The sequence below is a fragment of the Ranitomeya imitator genome, chromosome 1 (assembly GCF_032444005.1).
Source record: "Ranitomeya imitator isolate aRanImi1 chromosome 1, aRanImi1.pri, whole genome shotgun sequence".
Classification (NCBI taxonomy): Eukaryota; Metazoa; Chordata; class Amphibia; order Anura; family Dendrobatidae; genus Ranitomeya; species Ranitomeya imitator.
Window position 1 is genome coordinate 918659447 of NC_091282.1, and position 18668 is coordinate 918678114.

The 18668-nt window shown below is 45.3% G+C and overlaps 1 protein-coding gene across 2 annotated transcripts in view; it reads right to left on the reverse strand.

The window, feature by feature from the left end:
* HERC3 (HECT and RLD domain containing E3 ubiquitin protein ligase 3) overlaps positions 1–18668 on the reverse strand; it is a 132256-nt gene that overhangs the window by 32887 nt on the left and 80701 nt on the right. The window contains exons 20-22 of one of the 2 annotated variants that reach the window (XM_069743539.1): positions 13366–13532; positions 4104–4170; positions 3585–3667 (exon numbers count right to left, since the gene is read on the reverse strand). In XM_069743539.1, coding sequence (XP_069599640.1) covers positions 3585–3667; positions 4104–4170; positions 13366–13532 — 317 coding nt within the window. Of the gene's footprint in view, positions 1–3584; positions 3686–4103; positions 4171–13365; positions 13533–18668 lie in introns of both variants that reach the window. The other variant, XM_069743538.1, reaches the window with a different exon arrangement.

Here is an 18668-nt window from a genome sequence, read left to right on the forward strand (position 1 = left end):
ATTTCTTTTTATTATTTTTAACATTATATCTTTTTACTATTGATGCCGCATAGGCAGCATCAGTAGTAAAAAGTTGGTCACACAGGGTAAATGGCAGCGTTAACGAAGTGTGTTACACCGCGGCATAACGCAGTCCGTTACCGCTGGCATTAACCCTGTGTGAGTGCTGACTGGAGGGGAGTATGAAGCGGGCACTGAATGCGGGGAGGAAGGAGCAGCCATTTTTCCTCCGGACTGTGCCCGTCGCTGATTGGTCGTGGCTGCTTTGCCGTGACCAATCAGCGACTTGGGATTTCCGTTACAGACAGACAGAAAGAAAGACAGATGGAAGTGACCCTTAGACAATTATATAGTAGAAATATATATATATATATATATATATATATATATATATATATATATATATATATATATATATATATATATATATATATATATATGTTTTCACGAATATTTGAGCCCATGGATACATTATATGTCCATTTTGCAAGTCGCCATACGGATGCCATACAGATGTCACACTGATGCTTACATGATAGAAAAATTGCATCGCACTGCACACGGATGACATACGGATCACTGTTCAGGGAACATATCTGGTTCTTGTCGATTTTTTTTTATACGTTGTGTGACTCCAGCCTAAAGGAAATCCCCCAACATTAAACATAATAGTATTTTACTTACTGATCAGAAAGGGTCTGATTGTCAGGACCTTGCAAAAGAACAGGGGCAGCAGCATTTTTTCCCTTCCCCAGGAGCACTGCCATCTATCTGCAGTGTAGGGAAGTGCAACACAGTCCTATGTATGTGAACGGAGCAGCTCGCTGTACAGCAGTGCCATTTTAACAGTAAAAATGATGAAGGAGAATTGACCCCATAACTGAGCGTATTTACTATTGTATAATAATTGGGAATATCCCAAATCATATCTGCAGATTATTTTACCTTTTTTTCCCTATGGTTGAATTTTTTTTTTTTTTTTGCAAGGTTTTTTCCACCAATCTCTCTCATCGGGAAACAATGTACAGTCTGAGTTATGTCAACGCTGCAGTTTTTTACTTGGAACCACAGGTGACTCCAGGTCACCAATAAGCTGCAACCTTAGAAGAAAGACAGACTTTTCAATGACTGTCCAATAACATGGAAAATCTGATGGTTCAGAATCTGTCTGGTCCCTTTTAGGCTGCATTCATTTATATCTTCAGTTTTAAAGCTGAAGTCTTAAACAGGTAAAGTATTACTTTTATTCAACTTCCACATATGTAGCAAATATTTTATATGTACCTGCCTGAAATTGGCTGGGCAAGGAGTTTGGCAAGCTGGAAAGCCCCCAAAGCAAATGTTGGGATTTGCTTCAGCTTTGTGGTATTGTGCTTTGGTGTAGTGTGGTGCTACCTGCACGTCATTTTTCCTTACTGCAGTTTTATGAAAATTAATGTTTAAAATGTATTTTGTGATCACATCGTGGATGTGTGTTTTCTTTGGCTATTTTCTTGCTGAAGGGGGCAAGTTTACCTTTCAAATTGTGTATAATTTGTGTGTGTGGGTGCAGTATGAACGGAGATGCAAAAGAATCACCGAAAAAGAGTGTTTTGAAATAATATAGAAGGATTATATTGGTGCAAGGCAATCCACATAGCAAAAAGATGCATAAAACCCTTAGGGTGACATACCGCTGAGTCAGACTGAAGGACCACATGTGGGAACCCCTAACATACGTTTCGTGTTCTTGCCTCTTCCGAAGGGGTGTTACCATATATGTCACGATCCATTTTAGGATTCGTGGCAGATCTTGTTTCACTATCTCGTAAATGTAGCTTTTTTTCCTTTCAGGCCAGCGGGGGTTTATGTCAGTCTCCCTTGCGGACATCCTGCTGCAACTGCTAGGTCAGCTGTTGTGGGTGGTGACCACTTCCATCATCCTTTAAATGGTCATGTGATGCATCAGCAGTTGGTGATAGAGTTTATCTGGTGACCAGCCGATGAGTGAGGAGCTTTCTGGTGTCGGCGTGTATCAGCTGTTTGAGGTCCTGACTTTGTGTCCTTTGCGGTGAGGAACTTTGCAGCACAGTCTGGAAGCTAAGTGTAGTGTACTAACGTGTCTGCCTCGTGCTTGTTACCCCCCCCCCCCCCCCTCCGTTGTACCATCTGCAGTGGTGAGGCTAGCGTCCATGCCGGCCAGTGCACTAGCCAGGGCAGTGCAAGATGACCGCGAGGGACTAGGTTCGGGACAGTGGTGGGTCGGGGAGGACCCCTTTAGGGCGTTAGTGAGTGCAGGAACAGGCTCAGGTTGGAGCTCAGGAGGTGTCCAATCCTTCATTCCCTATCGGTAGGGCCTTCCTCACCCCATTTCCATCCCGTTGAGAGTGTGTTGTGCCGACCGCTGACCGACCCCCTGTTGGGTTGTTATATTTCATGACAATATGTTTAAAATTAACCAACAGCATATTGGATCTATGGAGTGACTGTGTCGGACTATAAGTGTAAGTGGCCCTTTTTGGCCAGATGTCTGGGATGTGCTGCTGACAGCAGCCATGCACTATGAGAGCAGAATGATCGTACTGACAATTGGCTCTGTTCTGATGCATTAAGTTGGCCTGTGTGAATGCACCATTAAGGCCATGTTCACACAGTGCGTTTTTTACTGCGGAACCGCCGCGATTTTGCCGCTGCGGCTCCGCAGCTGTTTTCCATGCAGGGTACAGTACACTGTACCCTATGGAAAACAAGAACCACTGTGCACATGATGCGGGAATCGGGAAAAAAAGCCGCGCTGAATAGCCGCGGTAAAAAAGAAGTACCATGTCACTTCTTTTTGCAAAACTGCAGCGGTTCTGCACCCATTGACCTCCATTGTGAGGTCAAACCCGCAGTAAAAGCCGCAGATGAAAAATATATCTGCGGGTTTTACTGCGGTTTGTGGTGCAGAACCGCTGCAGTGTGGCTGCCCCCCGTGCCCCAATCCCACCCCCCCATGCTCCGATGCCACCCCCCCGTGCTCCGACGCCCCCCCCCCCCCCTTATACTTACCCGGCCTCCCGGTGTCCGTCCGGCTGTCTTCTCCCTGGGCGCCGCCATCTTGCAAAATGGCGGGCGCATGCGCAGTGCGCCCGCCGAATCTGCCGGCCGGCAGATTCGTTCCAAAGTGCATTTTGATCACTGAGATAGGTTATATCTCAGTGATCAAAATAAAAAAAATAGTACATGACACCCTCCTCCCCCCCCTTTGTCACCCCCATAGGTAGGGACAATAAAAAAATTAAGAATTTTTTTTTTTTTCCACTAAGGTTAGAATAGGGTTAGGGTTAGGGTTAGGGGTAGGGTTAGGGTATTTTCAGCCATTTTAACCCTAAAAAACTTCCTAGAAAACACACAGACTCTGCATAGAAAACTGCATAAAAAAACGCATCAAAAAACGCACCAAAAAAGCACCAAAAAAAGGACCTGCGTTTTCTGCCAAGAGCTGCGGTTTTTAGTCCTGAAAAAAAAGGAGGGAAATCAGGAACGTGTGAACATACCCTAAATAGTCCATTGGAGCTCGTTTATAGGCAGGAATCGCTAAATGCACTGGTCAGATGACATACCTGTTTGCTTTATTCACAGTTTTCTGGTCTCCTTCAGGCACCAAGGGTTTCATTTCAGTCAGCCCATAACTTTCCCTACAGATCTGCAGACACATTTCATTCAAAAAGAGACAAAAAGGTGACAAAAGGAAAACACCTGTGAATGCCCAAATAAAAGAAAATCCAACTTCCGAAAAGCAGAGGTAGGTGCGAGCGTGCTTGCTTAATCGTGGGCATACAATAACATACTGGGAAATAATAACTGATCTTTTCAGGGGGTACATTTTTTTTTCTAATAAGTATGTCAGAATTTTACACCGAAATGACTGAAACCTCTAAACTCAAAAGGCATCTAGGCATGTTTGGGCACGCAGGTTATGGAAAGTAGGTTCGATCTATCCCTATATTTTGATAATTTAATTTACAATCACTTAGTGTATAAGAATTTTCTACAAATTATGTAGGTGTCAAAAATATTACTTTGGTAAATTACATTATCTATAATATACAGACTAGCAAAACAATTTTGTGTCTCCTTACTGTAAAATTAAGGCAGAAAGTCTCCTCAACATCATCTTCAGGGTAGTCTAACAGTTCTTGAAGACTCCTAGAAAAATAAATTAAGTGTTAAAAAAATAAAATAATAAAAGTGATGGTTGCTGGGAAAAAGACAGATTTACTTAGCATAACAGCACAAAGTATATATATGAAATGTGCAAAAACTAAAATATGTCCTGCAATTCCTTTGATCATCTTTTCCTCTTATCCATCGAATCTCTCATGGATCACGTACAAATGAAACACATGAGTGGTAATAGTACACAATAAATCAGAATATGGAAATGGTCTCTTCAGATAGGAAGAGGACTAGAACTCCAGTGCCACCTTGGAAATAGACATCCTAAAAGTCAATGTCGACCCTTTAACGAGCCTGGTCACATGACTTAGGATAAAAGCTGAACCAAAAATCTTAATTTGCAGACACTGTTTCGGGGTACTGCCCCTCGTCAGTGCAAAAGTGCGAAATCTGGTTTGGATGTGGGAGAGGCGTCTGACCAGGATCCAAAGGGTAACGTTTCTTCTTGCGGAGAGTCACATGTCAAGGCTGGCATGCCAAGGTGAAGAGACTTTAAGCCTAACGCAGAGGAGCATAGCAAAGCTTAAAAGTTTCCTCACCTGCCCGGCTTGACATGTGACTCTCCACAAGGGAAACGTTACCCCTTGGATCACAGTCTAACTCCTCTCAACCAGCCCAAAAAACTAGGAGTTAGTCATACCGGTAACGGTATTTCCAGGAGTCCATCATGACAGCACCACAGGAGGCTGCTCTTCATATCCTTGATAGGGACAGGAACACAGAAGAGGTTAAATAGCCCCTCCCCACCTCCACCCCTCAGTGATTTTACAAAGTACCACATCAGGATGGATACAACACAATTTTATTGAACTTCCTCTCTATACATGTTCATATCACACATCAGACAGGAGTTCAAGGGGGGGGGCAAATAATGGGTGCTGTCATGATGGACTCCTGGAAATACCGTTACCGGTATGACTAACTCCTAGTTTCCAGGTCGTCCCTCATGACAGCACCACAGGAGAAATACCAAATAACTCCTATTAGGGCGGGATTACAGCTTGGAGGACTTTTCTCCCAAAGCTAGTCTGTTGCTTTGAAAGAACGTCCAGCTTGTAGTGCTTGCAAAAGGTATTTGAGCTAGACCAAGTTGCCGCCCGGCAAATTTGGTCCATGGATGCACCCGCACTCTCTGCCCATGAAGCAGATACTGCTCTGTGAGTGGGCTTTTAGGTGATCTGGAGGAGATTCACCGGCTGAAATATACGCAGCGTAAATGGTAGATTTGATCCATCTGGCCAGAGTCGCTTTTGAGGCTTTTTTGCCTCTATTTTTCCCAGACATCTGGATAAAGAGGTTAGAGTCAATTCTCCAGCTGTCTGTAAGTTTTAGATACTGCAATACTGTTCTCTTAACATCCAGGGAATGAAGAGAACGTTCTTTTTCGTTATTGTAGTTCTGGCAGAACGTAGGCAAAACTATTTCCTGGTTTCTGTGAAAGTCCGTCACAACTTTTGGAAGAAATGAGGGATCCAACTTTAAAACGATGCAATCTTCCTGTATCTTTAAGTATGGATCTGTTATGGACAGGGCTTGAATTTCGCCTATTCGCCTTGCTGTCGTTATTGCGACAAGGAAAACAGTCTTGAATGTCACAGACTTTAGGTCTGCCTGATCAAGTGGCTCGTATGGAGCTTTCCGTAGCTCATTTAGTACCAAAGTGAGGTTCCATGAGGGTACTGAGCTTCGTATTGTTGGTCTGATACGTTGTGTAGCTTTGATGTATCTCATTATCCAGGGATGATTCGCTAGTGGATAATCATAAAAGGCAGTTAAAGCTGAGATTTGTACTTTTAGCGTACTAGGTCTCAAGCCCATATCAAAACCTGTTTGGAGAAAATTTAATATTTGAGGAATATCTGGTTGTTGGAGAACGGATATTGGAGTATTGCTCTGCGCACAAAATTTTTTCCAAATCTTCTGGTATATAGCCGAGGTCACCGGCTTTCTACTTTTTTTCATGGTTGAGATAACTGACTCAGATAGTCCCTTTGACCTCAAGATCTCCCTTTCAAGATCCACGCTGAGAGTTGTAGCAGCTTTAGATTTTGATGGACGAGCGGTCCCTGTATTAGAAGATCCCGTCTCAGAGGTAGTAGCACTGGGTCTTCCACCGCCATCCACTTCAGCAGAGGAAACCAGCTCCTCTTGGGCCAATATGGCACTATTAGGATCACTACAGCTAGACTTTCCTGAATTTTTCTCAAAACTCTGGGAATTAGGGCTAGTGGAGGGAACGCGTATGCAAGTTCCATGTCCCAATGTTGAGCCAAGGCATCTATGCCGGTTGGATTGTCTCTTGGATTTAATGAAAAGAATTCTTCCGTTTTTGTATTGTCCTTTGAGGCGAACAAATCTATTTGTGGAGAGCCCCATTGTTGAATTAGCTGAACAAACACTTCTCCGTTTAGCGACCACTCTGACGGCTGTACGCTCTCTCTGCTGAGAAAGTCCGCTATTTGGTTCTGTGAGCCTTTCAGATGTACTGCTGTGATAGACCTCACGGTATCCTCCGCCCAGGAGAATATTGTTTCTGCTAATGTTTGAAGTGGACGGTGTCTTGGTCCTCCTTGATGTAAGAGAAAAGCTACCGTGGTCGAGTTGTCCGAGAAGATTCGGATGTGGTGTCCCTGAATCTCGTGTTGGCACCTTTTTAATGCTTCCCAGACCGATCTGAGTTCCCTGTAATTGGAGGAACTGTCGCGTATCAATGGTGGCCATGTCCCCTGAAGGTATCGACCTTCTATATGGGCACCCCAGCCCGTTGAGCTTGCGTCGGTGGTTATGTTTACGCATGGAGATATTTTCCATGGATTTCCTCTTTTGAGGTTTTTTATGTTGATCCACCATGAGAGGGACTGCTTTACCTCGCTGGGTAACCACATCCTGTTGTCTAATGAATCTTTTCTTCCGTTCCATACTGAAAGAACTTCCCTTTGAAGTGTTCTGGAGTGAAACTGGCTCCACTGTACACTGGGAATGCATGAGGTCATCAGTCCTAGAATTCTCATAGCTTTCCTGATGGAGATGTATTTCCGTTTTTTTATTGATTGAAGTTCTTTTTTGATTGATCGCTGTTATTGGTCTGGAAGGAACGAGTATTCCAGTTCGGAATTTAGTAGTACTCCCAGAAATATCTTTTGCGTCTCTGGTATTTATTACCCACCCCAGACGTTTCAGGAGTGACATGGTAATTTTTAAGGATTCCTCCATCTGCTGAGGTGAATCTGCGATTAGCAACAGATCGTCCAGATATGGTGCGATGAGAATTTCCTTTTCTCTTAAGTAGGCCATGACCTCCGTCATGAGCTTAGTAAATATCCTTGGGGCAGAGGAGAGACCAAATGGTAGGCACTGAAACTGGAAATGAAGTATCCTTTTGCGGTTTCTTATTGCGAATCTGAGGAATTTTTGATGTGAGGGAAGGATGGGAACATGATAGTATGCATGTTTGAGATCTAGCGTGCACATTACCGAGTTCTTTTTTATTAGCGGTGTAATTGATTTGAGAGATTCCATCTTGAAACGTTTGTGTACGCCACCCATTTGTTTAATGGTTTTAAGTTTATTATTGTCCGGTAATCTCCGTTTGTTTTTTTTATGGAAAACAGACTGGAGTAATGCCCCTGAAAACATTGATGATGGGGTACCGGTATTATGACGTTTAAATCTAAGAGTTCCCGTATGTCTGTTAGCAGCCTTTGATGTACTGCTGACGACTTCGTCTGTGTTAAGCAGAATCTCTTGGGTGGTAGACGAGTAAACTCTATCTTGTAACCCTGTGTAACCGTCTGTAGAATCCACTGATTCTGAGTTATGTTCTGCCATCCTTCCTGGAAGTATTGTAGTCTTCCTCCTATATTGTTGGCGTCATTGTTTGCTGGGTCCTGTTGACTGGTCTCGAAAGGAACCTCTTCCTCTGCCCCCTTTAGGGTAGCTCCACCTGCCGGACTTCCCTTTTCCTCTGTAGTCCTGTCTTGGGTGGGAGCGAGTTTTCCGAAAGAACTGTTGTTTTTTTGGTTTCTCTTCCGGGAAGCCTTTTTTCTTGTCGGACGCTTTTTCGAGTAGTTCGTCAAGGACTGGACCAAAGACGTGAGATCCTGAAAATGGAATCGAACACAGTTTGTTCTTGGATTGGGTATCTCCCGTCCACGATCTCAGCCATAAGGCCCTTCTCGCTGCGTTCGACAGTGCATTATTCCGGGCAGCAAAACGTACTGTTTCCGCTGAAGCATCCGCCATGAAATCAGTTGCCATTTTCAAAACTGAAAAAGATTTAAGGATTTCTTCTCGTGGAGTTCTGTTTTTGATATGACTCTCCATCTCGTCCACCCAAAGACTCATGGACCTTGCTACCGAGGTAGCCGCTATATTCGTCTTCATAATAGCGGCCGACGACTCCCAGGCTTTCTTAAGAAGATCTTCTGACCTCTTATCCATTGGGTCTTTCATCCCTGACGAGTCCTCGAAGGGAATAGCAGTTTTCCTTGTGACTTTGGCCACAGGAATGTCGATCTTTGGAACCGATTCCCAGACCTTAGTTTCTTCTGGGTCAAAGGGAAGACGGTATTTGAAGTCTCTCGGGACTACTAATTTTTTCCCTACGTCTTCCCACTCTTCCATTATCATCGCAGTTATGTGATTGTTGACCGGAAAAACTCTATTCCTGCGAGTTCTCAGGCCCCCAAACATCTCGTCTTGAACTGATAAAGGCTCAGACGAGTCTTCTATTTTCATAGTGCTTCTTACTGCTTTTAGAAGTATATCCGTATTTTCGGATGAGAACAAGTATTTCTTTCGTTCTTCTGGAAGCACAGTCAATGTAATATCCTCGTCATCCGAGCCTGGATCGGAATAACCCGAGACCTCTCCTTCCTCGGAACTCACATCCATATCCCATCTAGGCCTTTTAGGCCGCGGAGACTGGGGTGGCACCATTGTAGACACCGTAGCTTGGACTTCGTCTCTAATCATTATTATTATTATTATTATTATTATTAATCATAGATTTGATATTATCTAACAGCGAAGCCTGTTCGTCTTTAAGAAGTTTAGCGATGCGTTTTTCGCATAATTTCTTTTTATAGCCCTCTGGGAGTTTGGTGGTGCACAATGGGCATCTAATAGTCCTTTTTTTAGTAGCTGATCTCTCGGGAATGTCCTTATCCTGAAAATGTAAAGGAGATCCCTGTAGCTACGGAACTAAAGTTCTGTAATGCATCCCATACCACGTACTACTCACATGGTCCGTGGCTAGCTCTAAGGATTGGACGTCTGGGCGAGTAGCACCTTCCATCTTCCTAAGTCAAATGTGCTGTCAGATGTCCGTCATTAAGTAGTCAATCTTACCCAGCTTCAAGACATCTGATTCGTCCTCCTTCCGAGCTCAGCTGCTGGCCTCCACGGTGATTTCAGGTCCCCAGCTGTACTGCGCATGCGTCATCTGGAACGCTCGCCGACCAGCCTGGGACCTTTCCTGGCGCATAGTCCGGATGCTGTTCCGGTCTTTGTTCTCCCCGCAGCTTTCCCGCAGTTTCCCGGCGCCCCGGAAATGCCTCTGCGCCGCTGACCCCGGGAATCCGGCCACGCCCCCCGGAAGTAGTCACCCGACCGGAGCGCCGGACCGGAAGTCCCGGGTACGACGCCAGCACCGGCCGCACGTGGAGCCTGAGGGGAGCGCTCAGCACCGCAGCCGCAGATGCTGTCTCAGAGCCCCTTGTGAGGGGATGAGGCAGTCTATGGGGAGCACACAGCTCTACCCAGTCGCAGAGGGACCTCCGTCGGTATCCTGCGACCTGAGGAGTTTCCGGATCCTCGCGGCCAGAGCCCCCTCCAGGAGGATGGGACCGCACACAGGAGCTCCTGCTCGACCGAGACCTGACTTCCCATGAGGTAAAACCTTGATCTTCCTGGAGATCTCTCTCCTGTGTCCGTCCCTGATAGGGACAGGAAAAACACTGAGGGGTGGAGGTGGGGAGGGGCTATTTAACCTCTTCTGTGTTCCTGTCCCTATCAAGGATATGAAGAGCAACCTCCTGTGGTGCGGTCATGAGGGACGACCTGGAAATGTGCCTTTCTGTTCTGCAAGGCTAAACATTGACCATTTTCCAATCAAGCTTTGTAGGGTGCAAGTATTAACTAGGAAATAATGTCAAAGTATGGCACGGATCTGTTTTTCTGACAGTAAACTACGACAAAAATGTAAACACTCGCTCTGCCAAGAAAAGGAATATAAAAGGGGATCAAAATCATTGGAAGATTCACTTCCTAATAATAATCTTTATTTATATAGCACCAACATATTCCGCAGCGCTTCACAATTCAGAGGTTCATATACAGTACAACAGTCATGAGTAACATAGTTAAAGATAATACAATAATTGAAGTGAAAACAATGACAACTCTGCTTGTAAGAGCTTACACTCTACAATGAGGTGGGGGTGACACAGGTCCTTATTTACAATGATGGTCCAGCTATCTCGAGGGAATGGGGCATAGATAAAGGCTGCATGAGCTAGTTGCCAGTCAATATTCATAGTGCTTTTGGGTGTGGTGGAGTTTGATTGAGAATTATGATCAGAGAAGTAGAGAACGGACTATATATAAAAGGACTTTGAGTAGAGAACGTGATAGGCCACCTTAAACAGAGGCTTTTCAGAAAGCACCTAAAACTTGTGGTTAGTCCTAATTTCTTGGGGTAGAGCATTCCAGAGGATTGGTGCAACTCGGGAGAAGTCTTGGAGGAACGGAGAGGTGTGGATATTAGTCGAAAGACGCTTGTGGAGTGTTATGAGCGGGTAGGCCGATAAAACAGAAATGAGGGGGGTGCCACCCTGTGGAAAGCTTTGTGGGTGAGAACAAGCAATTTAAATTGCATCCCTTAATGTAGCATAATAGCAGCTACTCAAGTAAACTTGGACTTTTAAAGTGAATCTGTTACCAGATTTTTCCCACCTGATCTGAGCGCAAAATAATGTAGAGATAGAACCCCCGATTCCAGCACTATGTCACTTACTAGGCTGCTTGCTGTAGTTTTGATAAAATCAATTTTACCAGCAGGAGATTAGTCACGCCCTTCATGCAATTAATAGCCCTCTGTGTCTGTACTTTTACACATACTAGTTGGTGACCGGTTCATGCAGCATTACATGGACACCCCATTTATTACATTGATGACCTGACCGTACAATACAATCAATTCTTACCATCCACCTTTCGTGTCTCCCCTATTTCCTCATAGATTGTAAGCTTGTGAGCAGGGCCCTCATTCCGCTTGGTATCTGTTGTTTTATGTGATTATTGTTATTCTGTAATGTCTTTATTGTTTGTACAAGTCTCCTCTATAATGTAAAGTGCTGCAGAATATGTTGGCGCTATAGAAATACAATACTTATTTAATACTAGAAGACTAGTAGTCCTCCATAATCATGCTGCCATGTAGTCCTCCATAATCATGAGCTCTGTATAACCCCACCCCAGATTGGCAGCTTTCTTTATACACTGTGCGTAGGCAGAAAGTTGCCAATCGGTGGTGTGGGCGGGGTTATACAGAGCTCAGCATGCAGAAAAATGGTAGATCTGCAGCAGATAAAACTGATTTTATGAAAACTACAGCAAGCAGCCCAGTAAGTGATACAGCACTGTAATCAATGTAACTGTACATTGAGAGAGAGAGAGAGAATTTACCGTTGACTTGCATTGGGTTTCGTGTTTCGGTCGAACCCCGACTTTTCGCGATAATCGGCCGATTTCACTCCACTTTTGAGAAAGTCGGGTTTCGCGAAACCCGACTCGATCTTAAAAAAGTAAAAGTCGCTCAACCCTAGTCAGAAGCAATGCAACTTGTGCGCTATGAAGACTATAGGGTGAAGGAGGAGAATGAAAGCGTTTATTTAAGAGACAATATAATAACAGACCGCCAAGAAATAAAATGCCTTACACATATTTCAGATGTGGACAGCTTCACTGTTCTAGTCGCTGCATGCTAAGTACATGGATGGAGTGCAGTCTGCCTCTCTATGGTAGGAATTGAAACAGATTTTTCACCTTCTGACAATGTATTTAGTATTCCTGCAATCTGAGTGGACAAGACTGAGGGGAAACCGTGAGGTTGTCAGCACATGGTGCCATCCCCTGACCTAAGGAGCGGAAACAGCTGATCATCTCCTCTATTAAACCATTGGCTTCTGCGCTCACCGTGAGCACTGCAGGGCATAGGAAACCGGTCATGTATGTGTGGATGTTTATGTGCTTATGGGCACATTTGTATTTTTTGCTTTCCGTATCTTATATAGCGCCAACATACTCTGCAGAGTGGTCCCAAGAGTGTTATCTGCTTTTGGAAGGTAAGACCTCAGTGATGCAAACCAAGAGTGTGAACTGAATCAGTAGGATACTATTCTTAGACTATTAAAATGGTTAGTCCAGCCTTTAAACACTGCTGGGTTGTCTGTCAGGTCATCAATACTGTATCAGATCAATTGGCACCTGACTATCGGCACCACCCCTGCTCAGCTGTTTTATGAGGCGAGTTCTGCAGCCTTGATACTTGCAGCAGCTTGCCGGCCACTTTGTACCCGCCGGCGCTCTAGTTTTTCAGTGGTTGTGTTAGATATGGCAGCATTATTGCAGCATTATGCCTGTCCCTTTACTGGAACGCCTTATCACACGACTGTGAAAAGTATAGTGTAGGCAAGTATCCACCTGCAGGAAACTGCGGAAAACGCATGGGTCAAAAGTGGCCACTATTTGTTCTCACTTCTGCTGCTCTAAGGAGAATGACAGATTTTGGATCTATTTTTTTAAATACACAATACTATTTCAGAGATTTACCTTTTTATTATCCAACATAAAAGTCTTTACCAAGAAGACGTTGCTCACAGTAGAGCTTAAAGATGGCCTTAGAGAGTCATGTGAACCATGCCCCCTTGTAAAGAATGTAAAAATTAGCATTAAACAAAAAGGCCCCATCTCTGGAACCGTATGGTGAATAAAAAATAGGAACATAAAACACAAAAACGAATGACTTCTTAGGTGAGCAGTGGGACCAACGCAAGAGCAGACACTTTTTGACCTGGTGATAGATCCATTAACAGTTAGTCAATAGTTGAACCCCAACGATTAATATCAGAAATTGATCAATGCATACAGATTTCATGAACCAACCTTCCTTCCGTAGGGGAGAGATCCTTGAGATCTTCCAAAGTGGCTGACACATTAAGAAGCTTCTTATATAGCACCAAAGGAAAGTGGAGGTCCACCACTGTGAAGTTATAGATGGCTAAACCACACATGATACCAATCAGATGGAACCAGTTGTGCTCTACAAAACACTAAAGAACATACAAATATGAGGAAATATCCACAAAGCTTTGTGTGCATAACACTGTCATTTCATATACAACTTTACATGTATGTTCTACTGTATATGAAGCCTCTGGTTGGCTCATCTGCCACCACAGTTAGGCTGGTTTCAGACTTGCGTTCCTGTGTGCAGCGGATGGCAGCATACTTCCTCCTTGCTTCCTCCGTGAAGCTCCGTCCAGGCGCCGCACACCTCAAATCGCCACATGCGGACGCATATGCATAGTCCCTGCATAACCAATGTTAACCCCTTCCCGACCCATGACGCCACGTAGGCGTCATGAAAGTCGGTGCCATTCCGACCCATGACGCCTATGCGGCGTCATGGAAAGATCGCGTCCCTGCAGGCCGGGTGAAAGGGTTAACTCCCATTTCACCTGATCTGCAGGGACAGGGGGAGTGGTAGTTTAGCCCAGGGGGGGTGGCTTCACCCCCTCGTGGCTACGATCGCTCTGATTGGCTGTTGAAAGTGAAACTGCCAATCAGAGCGATTTGTAATATTTCACCCATTATAACGGGTGAAATATTACAATCCAGCCATGGCCGATGCTGAAATATCATCGGCCATGGCTGGAAATACTAGTGTGCCCCCACCCCACCCCTCCGATCGCCCCCCCACCCCCCCGATCTGGCCGGTACACTGCTCCGGCTCCCCTCCGTCCAGTGCTCCGCTCCCCCCCGTGCTCGTGCCCGCTCCCCCCGTGCTCCAATCACCCCCCCGTGCTCCAATCACCCCCCCTGCACTCCGATCCACCCCCCCCCGTGCTCCGTTCCACCCCCCCGTGCTCCATTCCAGTCCCCCCGTGCTCCGTTCCACGCCCCCCGCGCTCCGTTCCACCCCTCCCGCGCTCCGATTCCTCCCCCCGTGCTCCGATCCCCCCCCCCGTGGTCCCCCCCCACCCTATCATACTTACCGATCCAGCCGTGGTCCCGTCCGTCTTCTCCCGGGCGCCGCCATCTTCCAAAATGGCGGGCGCATGCGCAGTGCGCCCGCCGAATCTGCCGGCCGGCAGATTCGTTCCAAAGTGCATTTTGATCACTGAGATATAATCTATCTCAGTGATCAAAATAAAAAAAATAATAAATTACCCCCCCCCCCCTTTGTCACCCCCATAGGTAGGGACAATAAAAAAATAAAGAATTTTTTTTTTTCCACTGTTAGAATAGGGTTAGGGTTAGGGGTAGGGTTAGGGGTAGGGGTAGGGTTAGGGGTAGGGTTAGGGGTAGGGCTAGGGGTAGGGTTAGGGGTAGGGTTAGGGGTAGGGTTAGGGGTAGGGTTAGGGTTAGGGTTAGGGTTAGGGCTAGGGTTAGGGTTAGGAATGTGCACACGTATTCTGGTCCTCTGCGGATTTTTCCGCTGCGGATTTGATAAATCCGCAGTGCTAAACCGCTGCGGATTTATGGCGGATTTACCGCGTTTTTTTCTGCGCATTTCACTCCGGTTTTACAATTGCGATTTTCTATTGGAGCAGTTGTAAAACCGCTGCGGAATCCGCACAAAGAAGTGACATGCTGCGGAATGTAAACCGCTGCGTTTCCGTGCAGTTTTTCCGCAGCATGGGCACAGCGATTTTTGTTTCCCATAGGTTTACATTGAACTGTACACTCATGGGAAACTGCTGCGGATCCGCAGCGTTTTCCGCAGCGTGTGCACATACCTTTAGAATTAGGCTATGTGCACACGGTGCTGATTTGGCTGCGGATTGGCCGCTGCGGATTCGCAGCAGTGTTCCATCAGGTTTACAGTACCATGTAAACATATGAAAAACCAAATCCGCTGTGCCCATGGTGCGGAAAATACCACGCGGGAACGCTGCGTTGTATTTTCCGCAGCATGTCAATTCTTTGTGCGGATTCCGCAGCGTTTTACACCTGTTCCTCAATAGGAATCCGCAGGTGAAATCCGCACAAAAAACACTGGAAATCCGCGGAAAATCCGCAGGTAAAACGCAGTGCCTTTTACCCGCAGATTTTTCAAAAATGGTGCGGAAATATCTCACACGAATCCGCAACGTGGGCACATAGCCTTAGGGTTAGGGTTGGAATTAGGGTTGTGGTTAGGGTTAGGGGTGTGTTGGGGTTAGTGTTGTGGTTAGGGGTGTGTTGGGGTTAGGGTTGTGATTAGGATTATGGCTACAGTTGGGATTAGGGTTAGGGGTGTGTTGGGGTTAGTGTTGGAGGTAGAATTGAGGGGTTACCACTGTTTAGGCACATCAGGGGTCTCCAAACGCAACATGGCGCCACCATTGATTCCAGCCAATCTCGTATTCAAAAAGTCAAATGGTGCTCCCTCACTTCCGAGCCCTGACGTGTGCCCAAACAGTGGTTTACCCCCACATATGGGGTACCAGCATACTCAGGACAAACTGCGCAACAATTACTGGGGTCCAATTTCTCCTGTTACCCTTGTGAATCTAAAAAAATGCTTGCTAAAACATAATTTTTGAGGAAAGAAAAATGATTTTTTATTTTCACGGCTCTGCGTTGTAAACGTCTGTGAAGCACTTGGGGGTTCAAAGTGCTCACCACATATCTAGATAAGTTCCTTGGGGGGTCTAGTTTCTAAAATGGGGTCACTTGTGGGGGGTTTCTACTGTTTAGGCACACCAGGGGCTCTGCAAACGCAACGTGACACCCGCAGACCATTCCATCAAAGTCTGCATTTCAAAAGTCACTACTTCCCTTCTGAGCCCCGACGTGTGCCCAAACAGTGGTTTACCCCCACATATGGGGTATCAGCGTACTCAGGAGAAACTGGACAACAACTTTTGGGGTCCAATTTCTCCTGTAACCCTTGGGAAAATAAAAAATTCTGGGCTAAATAATTATTTTTGAGGAAAGAAAACGTATTTATTATTTTCACGGCTCTGCATTATAAACTTCTATGAAGCACTTGGGGGTTCAAAGTGCTCACCACACATCTAGATAAGTTCCTTTCAGGGTCTAGTTTCCAAAATGGGGTCACTTGTGGGGGGTTTCTACTGTTTAGGCACATCAGGGGCTCTGCAAACGCAACGTGACGCCCGCAGAGCATTCCATCAAAGTCTGCATTTCAAAACGTCACTACTTCAATTCCAAGCCCCGGCATGTGCCCAAACAGTAGTTTACCCCCACATATGGGGTATCACCGTACTCAGGAGAAACTGGACAACAAATATTGGGGTCAAATTTCTCCTGTTACCCTTGGGAAAATTAAAAAATTCTGGGCTAAATAATTATTTTTGAGGAAAGAAAACGTATTTATTATTTTCACGGCTCTGCATTATAAACTTCTATGAAGCACTTGGGGGTTCAAAGTGCTCACCACACATCTAGATAAGTTCCTTTGGGGGTCTAGTTTCCAAAATGGGGTCACTTGTGGGGGGTTTCTACTGTTAAGCCACATCAGGGGCTCTGCAAACGCAACGTGACGCCCACAGAGCATTCCATCAAAGTCTGCATTTCAAAACGTCACTACTTCACTTCCGAGCCCCGGCATGTGCCCAAACAGTGATTTACCCCCACATATGGGGTATCAGCGTACTCAGGAGAAACTGGACAACAACTTTTGGGGTCAATTTCTCCTGTTACCCTTGGGAAAATAAAAAATTGCAGGCTAAAAGATCATTTTTGAGAAAATAATTTTTTTTTTTATTTTCATGGCTCTGCGTTATAAACTTCTGTGAAGCACTTGGGGGTTCAAAGTCCTCACCACACATCTAGATTAGTTCCTTTGGGGGTCTAGTTTCTAAAATGGTGTCATTTCTGGGGGATCTCCAATGTTTAGGCACACAGGGGCTCTCCAAACGTGACATGGTGTCCGCTAATGATTGGAGCTAATTTTCCATTTAAAAAGCCAAATGGCGTGCCATCCCTTCCGAGCCCTGCCGTGCGCCCAAACAGTGGTTTACCCCCACATATGGGGTATCAGCGTACTCAGGACAAACTGGACAACAATATTTGGGGTCCAATTTCTCCTATTATCCTTGGCAAAATAGGAAATTCCAGGCTAAAAAATCATTTTTGAGGAAAGAAAAATTATTTTTTATTTTCATGGCTCTGCGTTATAAACTTCTGTGAAGCACCTGGGGGTTTAAAGTGCTCAATATGCATCTAGATAAGTTCCTTGGGGGGTCTAGTTTCCAAAATGGGGTCACTTGTGGGGGAGCTCCAATGTTTAGGCACACAGGGGCTCTCCAAACGCGACATGGTGTCCGCTAACAATTGGAGCTAATTTTCCATTCAAAAAGTCAAATGGCACGCCTTCTCTTCCGAGCCCTGCCGAGTGCCCAAACAGTGGTTTACCCCCACATATGAGGTATCGGCGTACTCGGGAGAAATTGCCCAACAAATTTTATGATCCATTTTATCCTACTGCCCATGTGAAAATGAGAAAATTGAGGCGAAAAGAATTTTTTTGTGAAAAAAAATTACTTTTTCATTTTTACAGATCAATTTGTGAAGCACCTGAGGGTTTAAAGTGCTCACTAGGCATCTAAATTAGTTCCTTGGGGGGTCTAGTTTCCAAAATGGGGTCACTTGTGGGGGAGCGCCAATGTTTAGGCACACAGGAGCTATCTAAACGCGACATGGTGTCCGCTAACGATGGAAATAATTTTTCATTCAAAAAGTCAAATGGCGCTCCTTCCCTTCCGAGCCTTACCATGTGCCCAAACAGTGGTTTACCCCCACATATGAGGTATTGGTGTACTCAGGAGAAATTGCCCAACACATTTTAGGATCCATTTTATCCTGTTGCCCATGTGAAAATGAAAAAATTGAGGCTAAAAGAATTTTTTTGTGAAAAAAAAGTACTTTTTCATTTTTACGGATCAATTTGTGAAGCACCTGGGGGTTCAAAGTGCTCACTATGCATCTAGATAAGTTCCTTGGGGCGTCTAGTTTCCAAAATGGGGTCACTTGTGGGGGAGCTCCAATTTTTAGGCACACGGGGGCTCTCCAAACGTGACATGGTGTCCGCTAAAGAGTGGAGCCAATTTTTGATTCAAAAAGTCAAATGGCGCTCCTTCCCTTCCAAGCCCTGCCGTGCGCCAAAACAGTGGTTTACCCCCACATATGAGGTATCAGCGTACTCAGGACAAATTGGACAACAACGTTCGTGGTTC